We start from the raw sequence: 12,722 nt of genomic DNA on the forward strand, positions 1-12,722 counted from the left end.
CTTAGATGCCAACCTCGCACTTCCCACGGCAGGCAGTGTAATGAGCCGCACACTTCTAAACTTCACCCCACAACCCCATAGGCTATCCAGCATTATAATGATGCCAATGTTGAGCGGTGATTGGTCAGCACAGGCATACGACTGCGCTGACCAAGAAGAATCTCTCCCTTCTTCTGGGACGGCCTGGTCACGTGGCCATGCTGACCATTGCCAGCATTATAATGCTACATAGCCACTGAGGCTGTGTAGTAAAGTTTGGAAGTGTACTGCCTGTTGCACTGGCTGGTATGAGTGGTGGCATGTTGTCATCTAAGCAGCTAAGTGCAGTGGGGTGTTGTGAGGTAGTTTACCTTTTTCATTTTTTTTTGTGAAAAGGTGAACTAACCCTTTAAGTTGATATACTGCTTAGGGACATATACATAAAAGTATGTACTGTTCCAACTTTATACATCAATCCCCATACAAGGTGAATCTATACAGATCGGTAAAGTGTTCTTACGGGCATCACACGTTTGTGGGAAAAGCATAGGATCCACTGCTCCCAAGCCTTGAATCAGGTCACACTCATGGAAGATCAGGTGATAAACGTCAATGGGGGCTTGTCCTGTGCCCCACAGACTATACAAATCCAAAGGACTGGTTGCGCTCCTGAAATAGTTCAAGCGCTGGTAGATTTTTTCATCTGGACAACATGAACAGAGAGTCCCTGTCTGGGACTTCCTCTTTTTCCACTTTTGTGGGTGAATTAAATTAAAAGAAAAGATTAAGGCCTAAACAAATCTTCTAAACTGAGAAAACGGGGCAGATCCTGCTTCTAACTAACAAATGTGGTGCAAGCCTCTTTATTAATTAGGAGCGATCTGCTTTGTTTTCTATGCCCTGTGTGTGCAGAAACAACATAGAGAGTTGGAGCTGTTTGCTCTGGCTACCTCTGAACATCCCCGCCCCACACTCAGCTGAGAGCGAGATAAAGGAGGAAGGCTGTTAACCCTGATAATTGCTGGGGTTAACATCTAGGCATATAGGCAAGGAAAGGAGCCTTCTCTGCCCATGTGCAGGTTCTGCCAGTGTAGTATGTTCACTGCACAGGTAGAGAGGTATGTGAGCTGTAAACTAGGTTACCGGCAGATAGTTCCCATTCTGTACTCCAGGTCCAGTCTGCTGGGTATCTGCAGCAGTTTTCTATATTCTACAATGGCCGCAATCTTTGTTAATTCGGCATGGAACCCACAGCAATTTCTCTTTCACTGTGAAATAGAAACTGGCACAGATGGTGCAGCTAGACCTGAACCAGGTGTATCTGCTTTGTTAATAAGGCGCATGACACTGACTGTCTCTGACTCCCCGAGATATAAATGTGCAGATGATTTCTATGCTGTTATGATTACTCAGGGTCATGTTAAATTAATGCATCAGATTGGGGGTTGGGACACATTTTGAGATATGGTACCATGTTTTCCCATAACGTCTTCCAGGACAGCATCACGAGATGGAATCTCCTCCCCCACACAAATTGTGGACAACTAAATGGGTACATACAGTGTGGCAAATAATGATTTGATCCCCTTTTGTAGGTTTGCCCACTTACAAAGAAATGAAAGGTTTATAATTTTTATCATAGGTGTGTTTTTAAATTATAGAGACAGAATATCAACCAAAAATCCAGAAAAACCACACGATACAAATGTTATAAATTGAGTTGCAGTTCAGTGAGTAAAATAAGTATTTGATCCCCAAGCAAAACATGACTTAGTAGTTGGTGGAGAAACCCTTGTTGGCAAGCACAGAGGTACGATGTTTCCTTTAGTTGGTTACCAGGTTTGCACTCATCTCAGGAGGGATTTTGGTCAACTCTTCTTTACAGATCTTCTCTAAATCCTTAAGGTTTCTTGGCTGTCGCTTGGCAACTCGAAATTTCAGCTCCCTCCATACATTTTCTTTAACATTAAGGTCTGGAGACTGGCTAGGCCACTCCATGATCTTAATGTGCTTCTTCCTGAGCCACTGCTTTGTTGCCCTGGCGGTATGTTTTGGGTCATTGTCATGCTGAAATACCCATCCACGGCCCATCTTCAGTATTCTGGCTGAGGGAAGGAGCTTCTCGTATAAGATTTTACAATACATGGCCCCGTCCATTGGCCCCTCAATACGGCAAAGTCAGCCTGTACCTTTAGCAGAGAAACAGCCCCAAAGCATAATGTTTCCACCTCCATGTTTGACTGTAGGGATGGTGTTCTTAGGGACATAGTCAGCATTTTTCTTCCTCCAAACACGGCGAATCGAGTTAATGGCAAAGAGCTTAATTTTGGTCTCATCTGACCGCACCACTTTCTCCCAATCCTTCTCTGAATCATTTAGATGTTCATTGTCAAACTTCAGATGGGCCTGTACAGAAGCCTTCTTGAGGAGGGGGACCTATCGGGTGCTGCAGAATCTCAATCAATGGCAGTGTATTGTGTTACCAATGGTTTGTTTGGTGGCTGTGGTCCCAACTGCCTTGAGATCCTACACAAGCTCCTCCCATGTAGTTCTGGGCTGATCCCTTACTTTTCTCATGATCATCCTTACCCCATGAGGGGAAATCTTGCATGGCGCTCCAGATCAAGGGCGATTGCTGGTTATTTTGTATTCCTTCCATTTGCGAATAATTGCTCCAACAGTTGTTTCTTGCTGATAAGTCTTGTAGCCCATTCCAGCCTTGTGCAGGTCTACAATCTTGTCCCTAACGTCCTTTGACAGCTCTTTGGTCTTGCCCATGGTGGTGAGGTTTGAATGGAAGAAAGAGATTCTGTGGACAGGTGTCTTTGACAGAACTAATCTGTGTACCACATAGCCAGTCTGTGGGAGCCAGAATTATTGTTGGTTGCTTGGGGATCAAATACCCCAGTTCAGTTCAGTTTTTTCTTCTTTTTTTTTTTTCTCTATAGGTTGGATTCGATGGACTTGTGTCTTTTTTCAACCTGACTAACTATGTAACTATCACTTCCTGCTGTGTCTGATACTTGTCACCTGGACAGGAAGTGAGGGTAAATCTCCCCAGTAGGAACAAAGCCAGCAATAAAAACCCAACGGTGTTCACCCTTGCCTCCCCAAATCTTAACAAGTACTATATCTCTCTGGAATTGGGTTTATCTAGGAGGAAAGGGGAAAACAAATTTTAGTAATTTTTCCTATTTTTATGTTTGTTATTATCACAACCCCAGACATTTACCCTAAAATATATTCGTCATCTGTTAGCAAAGCTTCTTCATCATGGTGATTTTATTCCCCCCCAAATATGCCAAAGGAGTCGGCTGCAGTAAAACAGCTGTGATGGAGTATGGGGAATAGGGCTGCAACCAACTAATCAATTAATCGGTAATGAGAATAGTTAACAACTATTCTCATTATCGATTAGTTGGTTGGAGCCCCTAGCTCTCTACTGGGAGGAAGGCACAGCAAGCAGTGGGCGGGTGCAGTAGCCAGCCTGTTATTGCAATTTGAAATGGCCAATAACAGGCTGACTATTGCATCTGACCACTACCTGCTGTATTTACATTCAGCTGCTGTCTGTGGCATCTTGCCACTGGCAGCTGTCATTCTCTGGCTCAAGCTATTCAAGCGCCATGTGCTCACAATACAATTATAAAAAAAAAAAAGATAAAAGGAGGGAAAAAAGTCATTTTCGGTTTCAGTCTGACAAATTCTGCTGCAGGAGGTGCGTTGCAGTGCCATTCATTTCAATGGCACCCCAAACGCTCCTCCCACCCACAGTGTGATCGCCCGCACTGGAACGCACGGTACCGCAATGCCATGCATTCCAGTGCAGTGTGATTGCAAAAAATTGTGCATGCTTTTTTTTCTGAAGTAAACTGTTTGTTTGAAACACTCCTCCATTTGTGTATTTTATTTTAAATTAAGGATTGTGTTTTATTACATTTTTTTTTAATACGATTAATCGAAAAAAAATATTCGGCCAATTAATGGTTTTGAAAATAATCGTTACTTCCCCTAATGGGGAATCAGCTGACACTGCAGTATACATGAATTAGAAAGGCCTTGGACAAGACAAAAGCAAACAAATCTTTACTCCTAATGGTCAGAAGATTTTTCCAGTTGTTGAAATATACAGTATATTTATTACTATTAGGTTTTCTTTTGTTTTTAAGAAACTTTCTCAGGTCCAATACATTTTTGTTTTTTGTGTAGATGTCTTCAGATGGCGAGAGCACAAGAAGTCCTGTTTTACCAAATGATTCAGACCACGGCAGTTCAGTATCCTCAGATTTCCAGGTAACATGCCATTTTACAGTGTTGAAAAATAAAATCTAATATCTATATAATAAGGCAGGGCTCAAAATGTCAAGTCCTGAGCTACTAGCCAGGTCTTAAAAGTTATTTGCCACCAGTTGCCCCACCTAACCCCTACCCTGCCCCGGCCTTAACTCCGCCAGGTCAGCGGTGTGACGCACAGTACAGAGGTCAGTAATGTAACGCACAGTACAGAGGTCAGAGTGACGCACAGCGCAGAGCTTGAGACCTCTGTGCAGTCATACTGTAGGTGTGGTGGACTTGGGATTCATTTGTAAAGCAGTCGTATGGCTTACCATTGCCAATCAGCTGCTTCAAGCCCATATCCAGGCAAATCTCTCATCTTGCTGAGTTTTGCTGTACAGGGGCTTACAAGAGGATGATACCAAACTTAATTCAGATGTTGCATATAAAAATAAATGTAATCATTTTATTATAACGTTTATTGCTTTTGTTTTTTTTTTATCTGTCTGGAGTAAATGTATATTTGGTGGAAATTCAACTGTTTTTGTGTGTGTTTTTTTTATTCTAAGCTTCCTTTCTGTATAGATACAAGTGCATAACGTAGACTTTATACTGCATATGCTCAGTCTGAACATGTTCTTAGAAGAATAGCAAGTCTACTCTCCTGCAGTCTCTCATGTCCTAGAAATGGCATTCATCTCTTTATTTTACTACATGATTAAGCAGCTCCTATTGTTCTGACTCTTTTATGACAGGATGAATATGACCAGCTTCTTCGTTACGCTGTGGTAACTCCAAAGTTTGGGTCTCATTTCCTCAGGGAGCATCAAACGACTGCTGAGCAAACCACAAGTGACAGGTTTTCAAGTCCCAGGGAATCTGAGCAAGAGCAGGCTGCAGGTATAACACATATCCCGCCGCCACTGTATGATGTGTGCACTGATGATCATTTTCCATTCAGAACATTTATAGCTGCTTGTTTTTTTCTTTATTTTAGCTGAAAAATTATATACAATTATTTCACAGTAACGGCACCCCTGTCAAGCTGCATGTTTTGTTTGATATTCTAAGTCGGAAAGAAAAGTGAATACAATCTCTGCATGGAACAGATTTTAACATGACACAGTTCTGCAGATTTATTGCAGTTAAACAATGCCGTGCATACAAGATGACTGCAGAATTGTTCTAAACTAGGGACTGTTTTAAAAAAAGAGAGACTTAGCGGACGAAATTTCGGAGATTCGGATGTATCCGAATCCCGAATTACAGATCTAACGAATGCAAATGAATCCGAATTTCCGATTCGGTTTTTTTTGGACGAAATTTCGTTGCAGCAAAGTGACATGTGAGAACAAAAAAACTTTTTTTCCCTCTTAAATGTCATTTTGCTGCAACGAACGGACGAAAGGAAACTTCGTACGGATTTCGTCCGAATTCCGAAACGAATTGACTTTCGGACCTGAATTTCCGAAAAACGAAATCTAGCAAAATCCGAACCAAAACGAAACTAAACAATTTTTTTGCTGGTGCACATGTCTAACACATACATACGTGTGTGTGTGTGTGTGTATATATATGTGTGTGTATACAGTATCTAAAAAAACAGAGCAAAAGGAGCGCCTCCATAGTGTAAAACAGATTTAATAAAAGTAAAATACAACTGGAAATGTACATGCAAACGACTTGTAAAAAAACGAGCATTAAATAAAACAGTCTCAAGTGGATCAAAGATGGACAAACAAAAGAACGAGGTGCAAATATGGGACGAGTAAGTGTTTAAGCAAGGGCCATCTAGACACTGATCTTCCTCTGGTTGACGCGTTTTAGAGGTAAACCTCTTTCCTCAGAACCTAAGCTTTTGCGCCAGTGATTTTTTTAATCTATAACATATAAAGTATCTATTTATATGCGTGGTGTGTGTGTGTGTATGTATATGTATATATAATTACAGGTATTCCTCACTTAACGACCGAGTTCCGTTCCTACGACCAGGTCGTTAAACGGATTGGTCGTTAAGTGAGGAACTCTATACAGTACTGTACTGCATTAGTTCAGTACTGTATAGCGTTGCAGATGTACAGTACCGAACAGTGTACTGTACATCGGGCAATGAAAATACTCACCGGGACCCGCTGTGAAGATCGGAGGACGTCATTTCCCCCGGCGACACGTCGCACTGGCGCGCGAGGTCGGTCGTAAGTGCGAGTGGTCGCAAAACAGGTAAGTGATTAAGCGAAGAGCATCTGTACAGGTGAAACTCGAATAATTAGAATATCGTGCAAAAGTTAATTTATTTCACTAATGTAACTTAAACTGTGAAACTAATATATGAGGTAGACTCATTACATGCAAAGCAAGATAGTTCAAGCCGTGATTTGTCATAATTGTGATGATTATGGCTTACAGCTCATGAAAACCCCAAGACCACAATCTCAGAAAATTAGAATATTATATGCAATCAATAAAACAAGGATTGTACATAGAACAATATCGGACCTCTGAAAAGTACAAGCATGCATATGTACTCAGTACTCTGTTTGGGCCCCTTTTGCAGCAATTACTGCCTCAATGCTCTGTTTCTGCCATTCAGCCTGAAAAGCGCTTCATTCACAATATATACAGCTTGCAGGTGCTGACAAATAGTGACTGCGTCGAATAGGTTGTAATCACTGTTGGGTCAATAATTTTCAAGCCAGCTTGGACAATTTTTAATTGACATTTGTAGAGCTGAGTGATGCTTGCAGGGCCACCCACAACTCTGAAATTGTGTCCAAATTCTTCTGAAATTCGAATGCGTTGTGTGCCTTAATCCTTTACATGTTTTATGGAGTGGCCCATTATTCGTCCTGGTAGTATGGGTTGATGATCCCCCTCACCCCATTACCTTCTTTTTGGCCAGTAAGGCCACCCTACATAGTGATGGGCCAATAGAAAGGGCGACAGAAGGGGTCATTCAGGTCCCAACACTACCAGGAAGCATTTTGATTTGCTTATTATCACTGAGCTCTGGGATTCTAGCTGCTCCACAAAAATACTTAAAAGAGAACTATGGGGTAACTTTTAACGCATAGTTCTCTTCAGGGTCACGGGAGGATATATACTAACCACCTCCTGTGACCCAAAACTCAGTATATAGCGAGCTATTGCCTGCTGTATACTGAGAGCGCTGCAGCCGGGACGGAACCTGACAATACTGTCTAGATCCACCCAGCTAGCTGATTGACAGCGGGCTCAGCCTATCTAGATGCCGAGTCAGCTGTGCCCGCCTCCTCCCTCGTCCATTCCTCTAGTCCACGCTGGAGGATCGGAGAGGGGGGAATCCCTTAGTGGATCACTGCTCTCTGCAGGGAGATAATCGGGAAGTCAGCGATGTGTTCGCTCAATAGAGCCAACTTGTGACAGTTCCATTGTCACAGGTCGGCTTGTGTTATGGGGATGGGTGTTTTTCACTTACCCCATAATTCTCCTTTAAGGTCTGGCCTGCATTGTGGTTCTATATTATGATAACAAATTTGTTTTAATTTGGATATGCTTGAAAAACTCCTCCATCGCTAAAGGAAAAATGTTAAATTGGGCGCAGCGTAATGTTTCAGCAGCAGCTGACAACGCAGGTAAACTCTGGAGTTGCTGCTTCCAGTACATTCCAGGAACTGATCTGTAGGGCCGTGATCACACCATGCCACTGACCTGCACACCCGACCCGCTGGACTGACCGGAAGTGGCGTGACGTGGCCTCTGCCGCTGCTGCTCCTCTCCCTTCACCGTCTGCCGATACCCATTTAAGTGTCCCGGGCGGGTCCCAGAGGCTGCCCGGGCCCCTTACATGAGTATCGGCCAAACCCTCCTGACGGCCCTGGCCGGAGGTTTTCTACCCATGCTCTAGACTGAATGTGGAAGATGCTTTATACCTTGTTCATCTCCTATCTTGCATTTGTATATTGTTGTATAAAACAGGGGAACATAATGTATATTAATCAAAAGACGTTCTATACTAGTGTATGCTAGGAAGAGGGAAGAGCTGACAGATGGGGCATACAGTGTATGGTTCTTTCCTGTATATTCCGACTATGCCATCACCATACATGCTGATCTTATTTAGGGCTGCAACAACTAATCGACATAATCGATTTATAATCGATTATTGAAAAAGTTGTCAACTTTTTCAATAATCGATTAATCGGCTTCCGATCAGTTGGCCCTGTTCACGGCTCCACACACACTGCGCGCCGCACCTCCTCCCCAAATCACGCTCACCGCTGCCAGACCCGCCCGCCCGCATCCACGCTCTACACGTCGCACCTCCTTCCCGCCTCACACTCACCGCCCGCCCACATCCACGGTCGTCACAGGGACGCGGGGAGATGTAGTAAGGAGGAGGAGGTGTGGGGGGATGACAGCCGCCGATAGACAGGCCCAATCTCAGAAGCAAGTTGCTGGAAAACTGCTCAGGTAAGCCTGCACTCCCCCCCCTCGCATGGTGCTCTATAATGTATTGCTGGGATTTGTATTCCTCTATAGCTGATGGTACATTGTGCTGTATATTATACATATGAATACAAATCCCAGCAATACATTATACACTGTTTGTATAATGTATTGCTGGGATTTGTTGTACTCTATAGTGATATTCTGCACTGCGCTGTATAGAGGACTACAAATCCCAGCAATAATACATTATCGGCTAACTAATCGATTTTGAAAATAATCGTTAGCTGCAGCTCTAATCTTATTACCTCCTGTAGCTAATATTTTTTTTTATTACCCATTCTCTGAACACATTTTATTAAACTGGGGATGGAAGAACATAATAAACATAATACACTGTTCGTGTTATTTATATTGTTGTATTCATCATTCCTCTTTCGGCTCCTAATTTCTGTTTCATGTAACAAATATTATTATTACCATCTCATGACTTTACTGTGTTTATTTGATTATTTTCCTGTTATGTATGTCTACCTTTTTTGCTAGACATTATATTACAATTTATTAAGGGGATGTATCTGCTTCCTCCCATTATATGTTTCAACCCCTAAAGTGTATCCAAAACCAAGAGGCTTCTCAGTCCTCTGATGTGGTAGCTGCATTAGTTTGCTTTTTTTTAATTTTTATTTACTGCCCTGGGTTACAATAATCACTTACTGCACTCTATCTATAGAGGAGCAGTGTTGTCACCCTAGGACAGGACTGCAGAACACATCATCGATTGCTCACCTCCATAACATATTGGGAGATGTTCTAAAGTCCACAGAGGAGAACCAGGCAGGGCTGATGACAATATTTAAGATTTAAATGCAGCATGGGCACAATTCACAGAAGATTGGGAGCTCAATGGATTTCTGTCAGAATCAACAGCAGTTTTTTGCACTTGTAAAGCAACCAATATTACAAAACACTTTCAATTTAATAGGCCGCAAAGGAGCAAATAGGTTAATTGTTAGGGTTTTGTAGGTTTTATATACACATTAAGCCTCACCTGGACTTTTTGATTGGATAGATTTTCAAAGCTCAAAAAATGTGTGTGAAATAATATCTCTGCTACAGAGGTAAAGTCCTGGATGAGAGCAGAGAGCCTCTGGAAGTGAGTTTCCCTCACTGCTGAGAACTTTGGGGCACTGTAGCAGGAGATGGTTCTCCTCATCATCCAGGACCCCTGGTCACAACCCTGGTGTACAGTCTACTTTCCTTGACCTTGTAGGTCTGTCTGTGCTGTCCTGTTTTGATTTCCAGGCTATGCATGATTAGTCTGTTCAGGCTCAGAGTCTATCTTTGGGATCTTGTTCGGGTGGCCAACAAACGCCCCTAGACGCAGACTAAAACTGTGAATTTTGGTGACTCTATTTCCTGCCAACAGCCATTTTTTGTTTTGGGTATCTCCCATTTAATTCTTCTATTAAAACAATTTCGGGAGTTTGTTGCCTGTCCATGGGATTTGATGACGGTCTGGTTGTGGTTTCAAGATTATTTGACTGGTTTTGGCTGTCACTGATTTTTGTCCTGTTAATTTTTGCACATTAGTTGGGACATGATGCAGGCATGTCTCTGGAGAATGTTTCTGCTGGCATTTGTTCTTTACAGATCTTGCTAGCTGGAGCTTGCAGGGCCTTATAGACTTGGCCTGATCTTTAATTTTGAAGAAAGCACTCTTCAGAATTCTCTAATTTGGCCTCCATACCTTGTGCCAGGATGATGTTCTTGTGGTATATGTTCAGGGTGAGCACAACACACTTTGGATTTTCCTCCTCTTTCACCCTGATCTGCCAGCCCTGCCTGATGTCTCCCTTCGTGATATTCTCATAGTATTTGCAGAAAGCTGTATGCCAGGCTTGAGGTTGCGCACCCACTGTGCAGGACTGGCTGAGATTCGCACACAGTGTTTGGTCAGCAATGACAGGATTATTTTTAAAGTTTAGTTTCTAGACTACATTGGCCATTTCCTCCCTGTTACTTGTGAGTCACTTAAAAATAACATGTTCTTTAGAAGTATACATTTTTGTTACAGAAAGAAGTCAAACTTCATCCTCTCAAGATCTTCATCAGCAATCAAATAGAGAAATTGAAAGAGACAATCCTGCAACTGAAGCAGATCATCATTCAGCATCAAGGAGCCAAACGGGTATCATGCCCCACCATCATATTTGTTACATTGTATTTTAAATGACTATTTCAGAAAACAAATGACACTTTACACTGTTACTGTAGTATTTTACAAGGCTGGTTTGAGTCTGGTTGCTAAAAAAAAATAAAAATATTCTCAGTAGAGCGGGTTTGTCTCGGAGTTCCTACCATGCTTCATGAGCAGGGGTTCTCTGATCGCATGAGACGACAAGTTAGAGTGGTGGGTGGACTGATGCACCACACCAATCCCTGGATGAAAGGGAAGCATCCTCTCGCTCTATCCATCTTAACCCCTTCGTGACGGGAGACGTACACTGTACGTCCAGCCAACATTTTTGATTTTGTCTGAAATGTATAAATAGGGAAATACTGTCCTGTCAGAATGTAGAGAGAATTATAGAAGCTGCCTCTGTAGGCTTTCTTGTAAAAAATGCTAGTTGGCTGGCTGCACCTGACTAAGTATATGATGAGTGTCAGAAACGTGTAGAAATTCCTTATGTCTATACTTGTTTATCAGGCTAGTAATTCAGAAGCATTAAAGCCAAAGCATCAGCATGATAGTCAGGAAACTAAAAGAGGCGCCCAATGGCAGCCTCCATAATTCTCTTATACTTCGTGTTCTTTAATGTAAGTTACATTATTTGCTTACTCCTCCAGATAATAAATTAAACTGCATTTAAGTATCACTTCCTCCAAGACTTTTTAGACTTGAATGAAGAGGGTAATGGTTTAATGCCTCTGAATCTATTCTTTCCACACTTATGGTCACAGAGACACAGCAGGATAGAAGTAAGAAGACTAATGATCCTTTAAAGTAGATCTAAACCAAAGAACTAAAATCTAACAAAGCAATTGTTTTCAATCTTGTTAAAATGTACAGCGTTCATTGAAGAATACCTGCTGATTCTGCCAGGAAAGTACTTGTGCGGGCCATTCCTGAGGTTGCTATGGTTTTCTCTGTGGTGTTCCTGCATTGTAAAGGTGCCCATACACTGTACGATTCTCGTACGAGAATTAAATGCTCCCCTTGAGAAGACCACAAGCATATTTAGAACATTTGCAAGCAGCATTGAGGTGCAAAAAAGGTTAAAAAATGTAAAAGGAATATATTATGGTTGAAAAAATACCAATTGTCTATGATATACCATGTTTTAATGAAGTAAATGTGGTCCAGTTAGTGATAGGCTCTTTAGCATTGCTGTTAATAGTAAATCCTTTTTTAAGTTGGATTAACTGTTAACAACAAAAAAGAAAGATATCACTGACTACCATAGGTGGTTCTCAGTTGTACCAATCTCTTCTATTGTTTTTTTCTGAGCACAAATAGCTATACTTAAAAAGTGAAGTTGTTCATGGGCTCTACGAAGCTCAAACTCCATATTTTTCTCCCCACTTGGACATTATATAGATTTATTTTGATTTTATAATTTGTCATTTCAGAGCAGATAGCATTTCAGAGATCACCATTTGCTTCAGTCCTGGAAGCATTCTCTCCTGTTCACTCAGAGGAGATGTCTCTTCATGGATCCTCCTCTTCCTCTACGAGGTCACAGGTGGAACAAGTCAGAGTAACAGAGCTCCCCATCCCTGCTGAAGACCTGCAACAGGTGGAAGATTTGCTTGAACTATGGAGTGGGGGGCTTAAGGTATATATATATATTTCTGCTGTTTTTTTTGCTGCACAGCTTAGTGGTTCACTCACTACTGCTACAAATTTTAGGACACTTTGGGGGGAATTTATTAAAACCGGTGTAGACAAAATCTGGAGCAGATTTGCACTACAACCAATTGGCTTCTCTGTCTCATTTTCTTTTTTTTTCCAAAATATTTTATTTAGGTTTAAACAAGGT

The 12,722-nt window shown here is 41.9% G+C and overlaps 1 protein-coding gene across 1 annotated transcript in view; it reads left to right on the top strand.

The window, feature by feature from the left end:
• Positions 1-12,518, top strand: part of LOC108795380 (centrosomal protein POC5-like) — a gene marked incomplete at its 3' end in the record, with an annotated part of 13,413 nt that extends 895 nt beyond the window's left edge. Inside the window, exons 2-5 of the mRNA XM_018566621.1 lie at positions 4,189-4,272; positions 5,010-5,154; positions 10,757-10,870; positions 12,313-12,518. Coding sequence (XP_018422123.1) covers positions 4,189-4,272; positions 5,010-5,154; positions 10,757-10,870; positions 12,313-12,518 — 549 coding nt within the window. The remainder of the gene's footprint in view (positions 1-4,188; positions 4,273-5,009; positions 5,155-10,756; positions 10,871-12,312) is intronic.
• Positions 12,519-12,722: the final 204 nt, after the last annotated feature.

The sequence above is a fragment of the Nanorana parkeri genome, unplaced genomic scaffold (genome assembly GCF_000935625.1).
Source record: "Nanorana parkeri isolate BGI_ZX_2015 unplaced genomic scaffold, ASM93562v1 scaffold964, whole genome shotgun sequence".
Lineage (NCBI taxonomy): Eukaryota > Metazoa > Chordata > Amphibia > Anura > Dicroglossidae > Nanorana > Nanorana parkeri.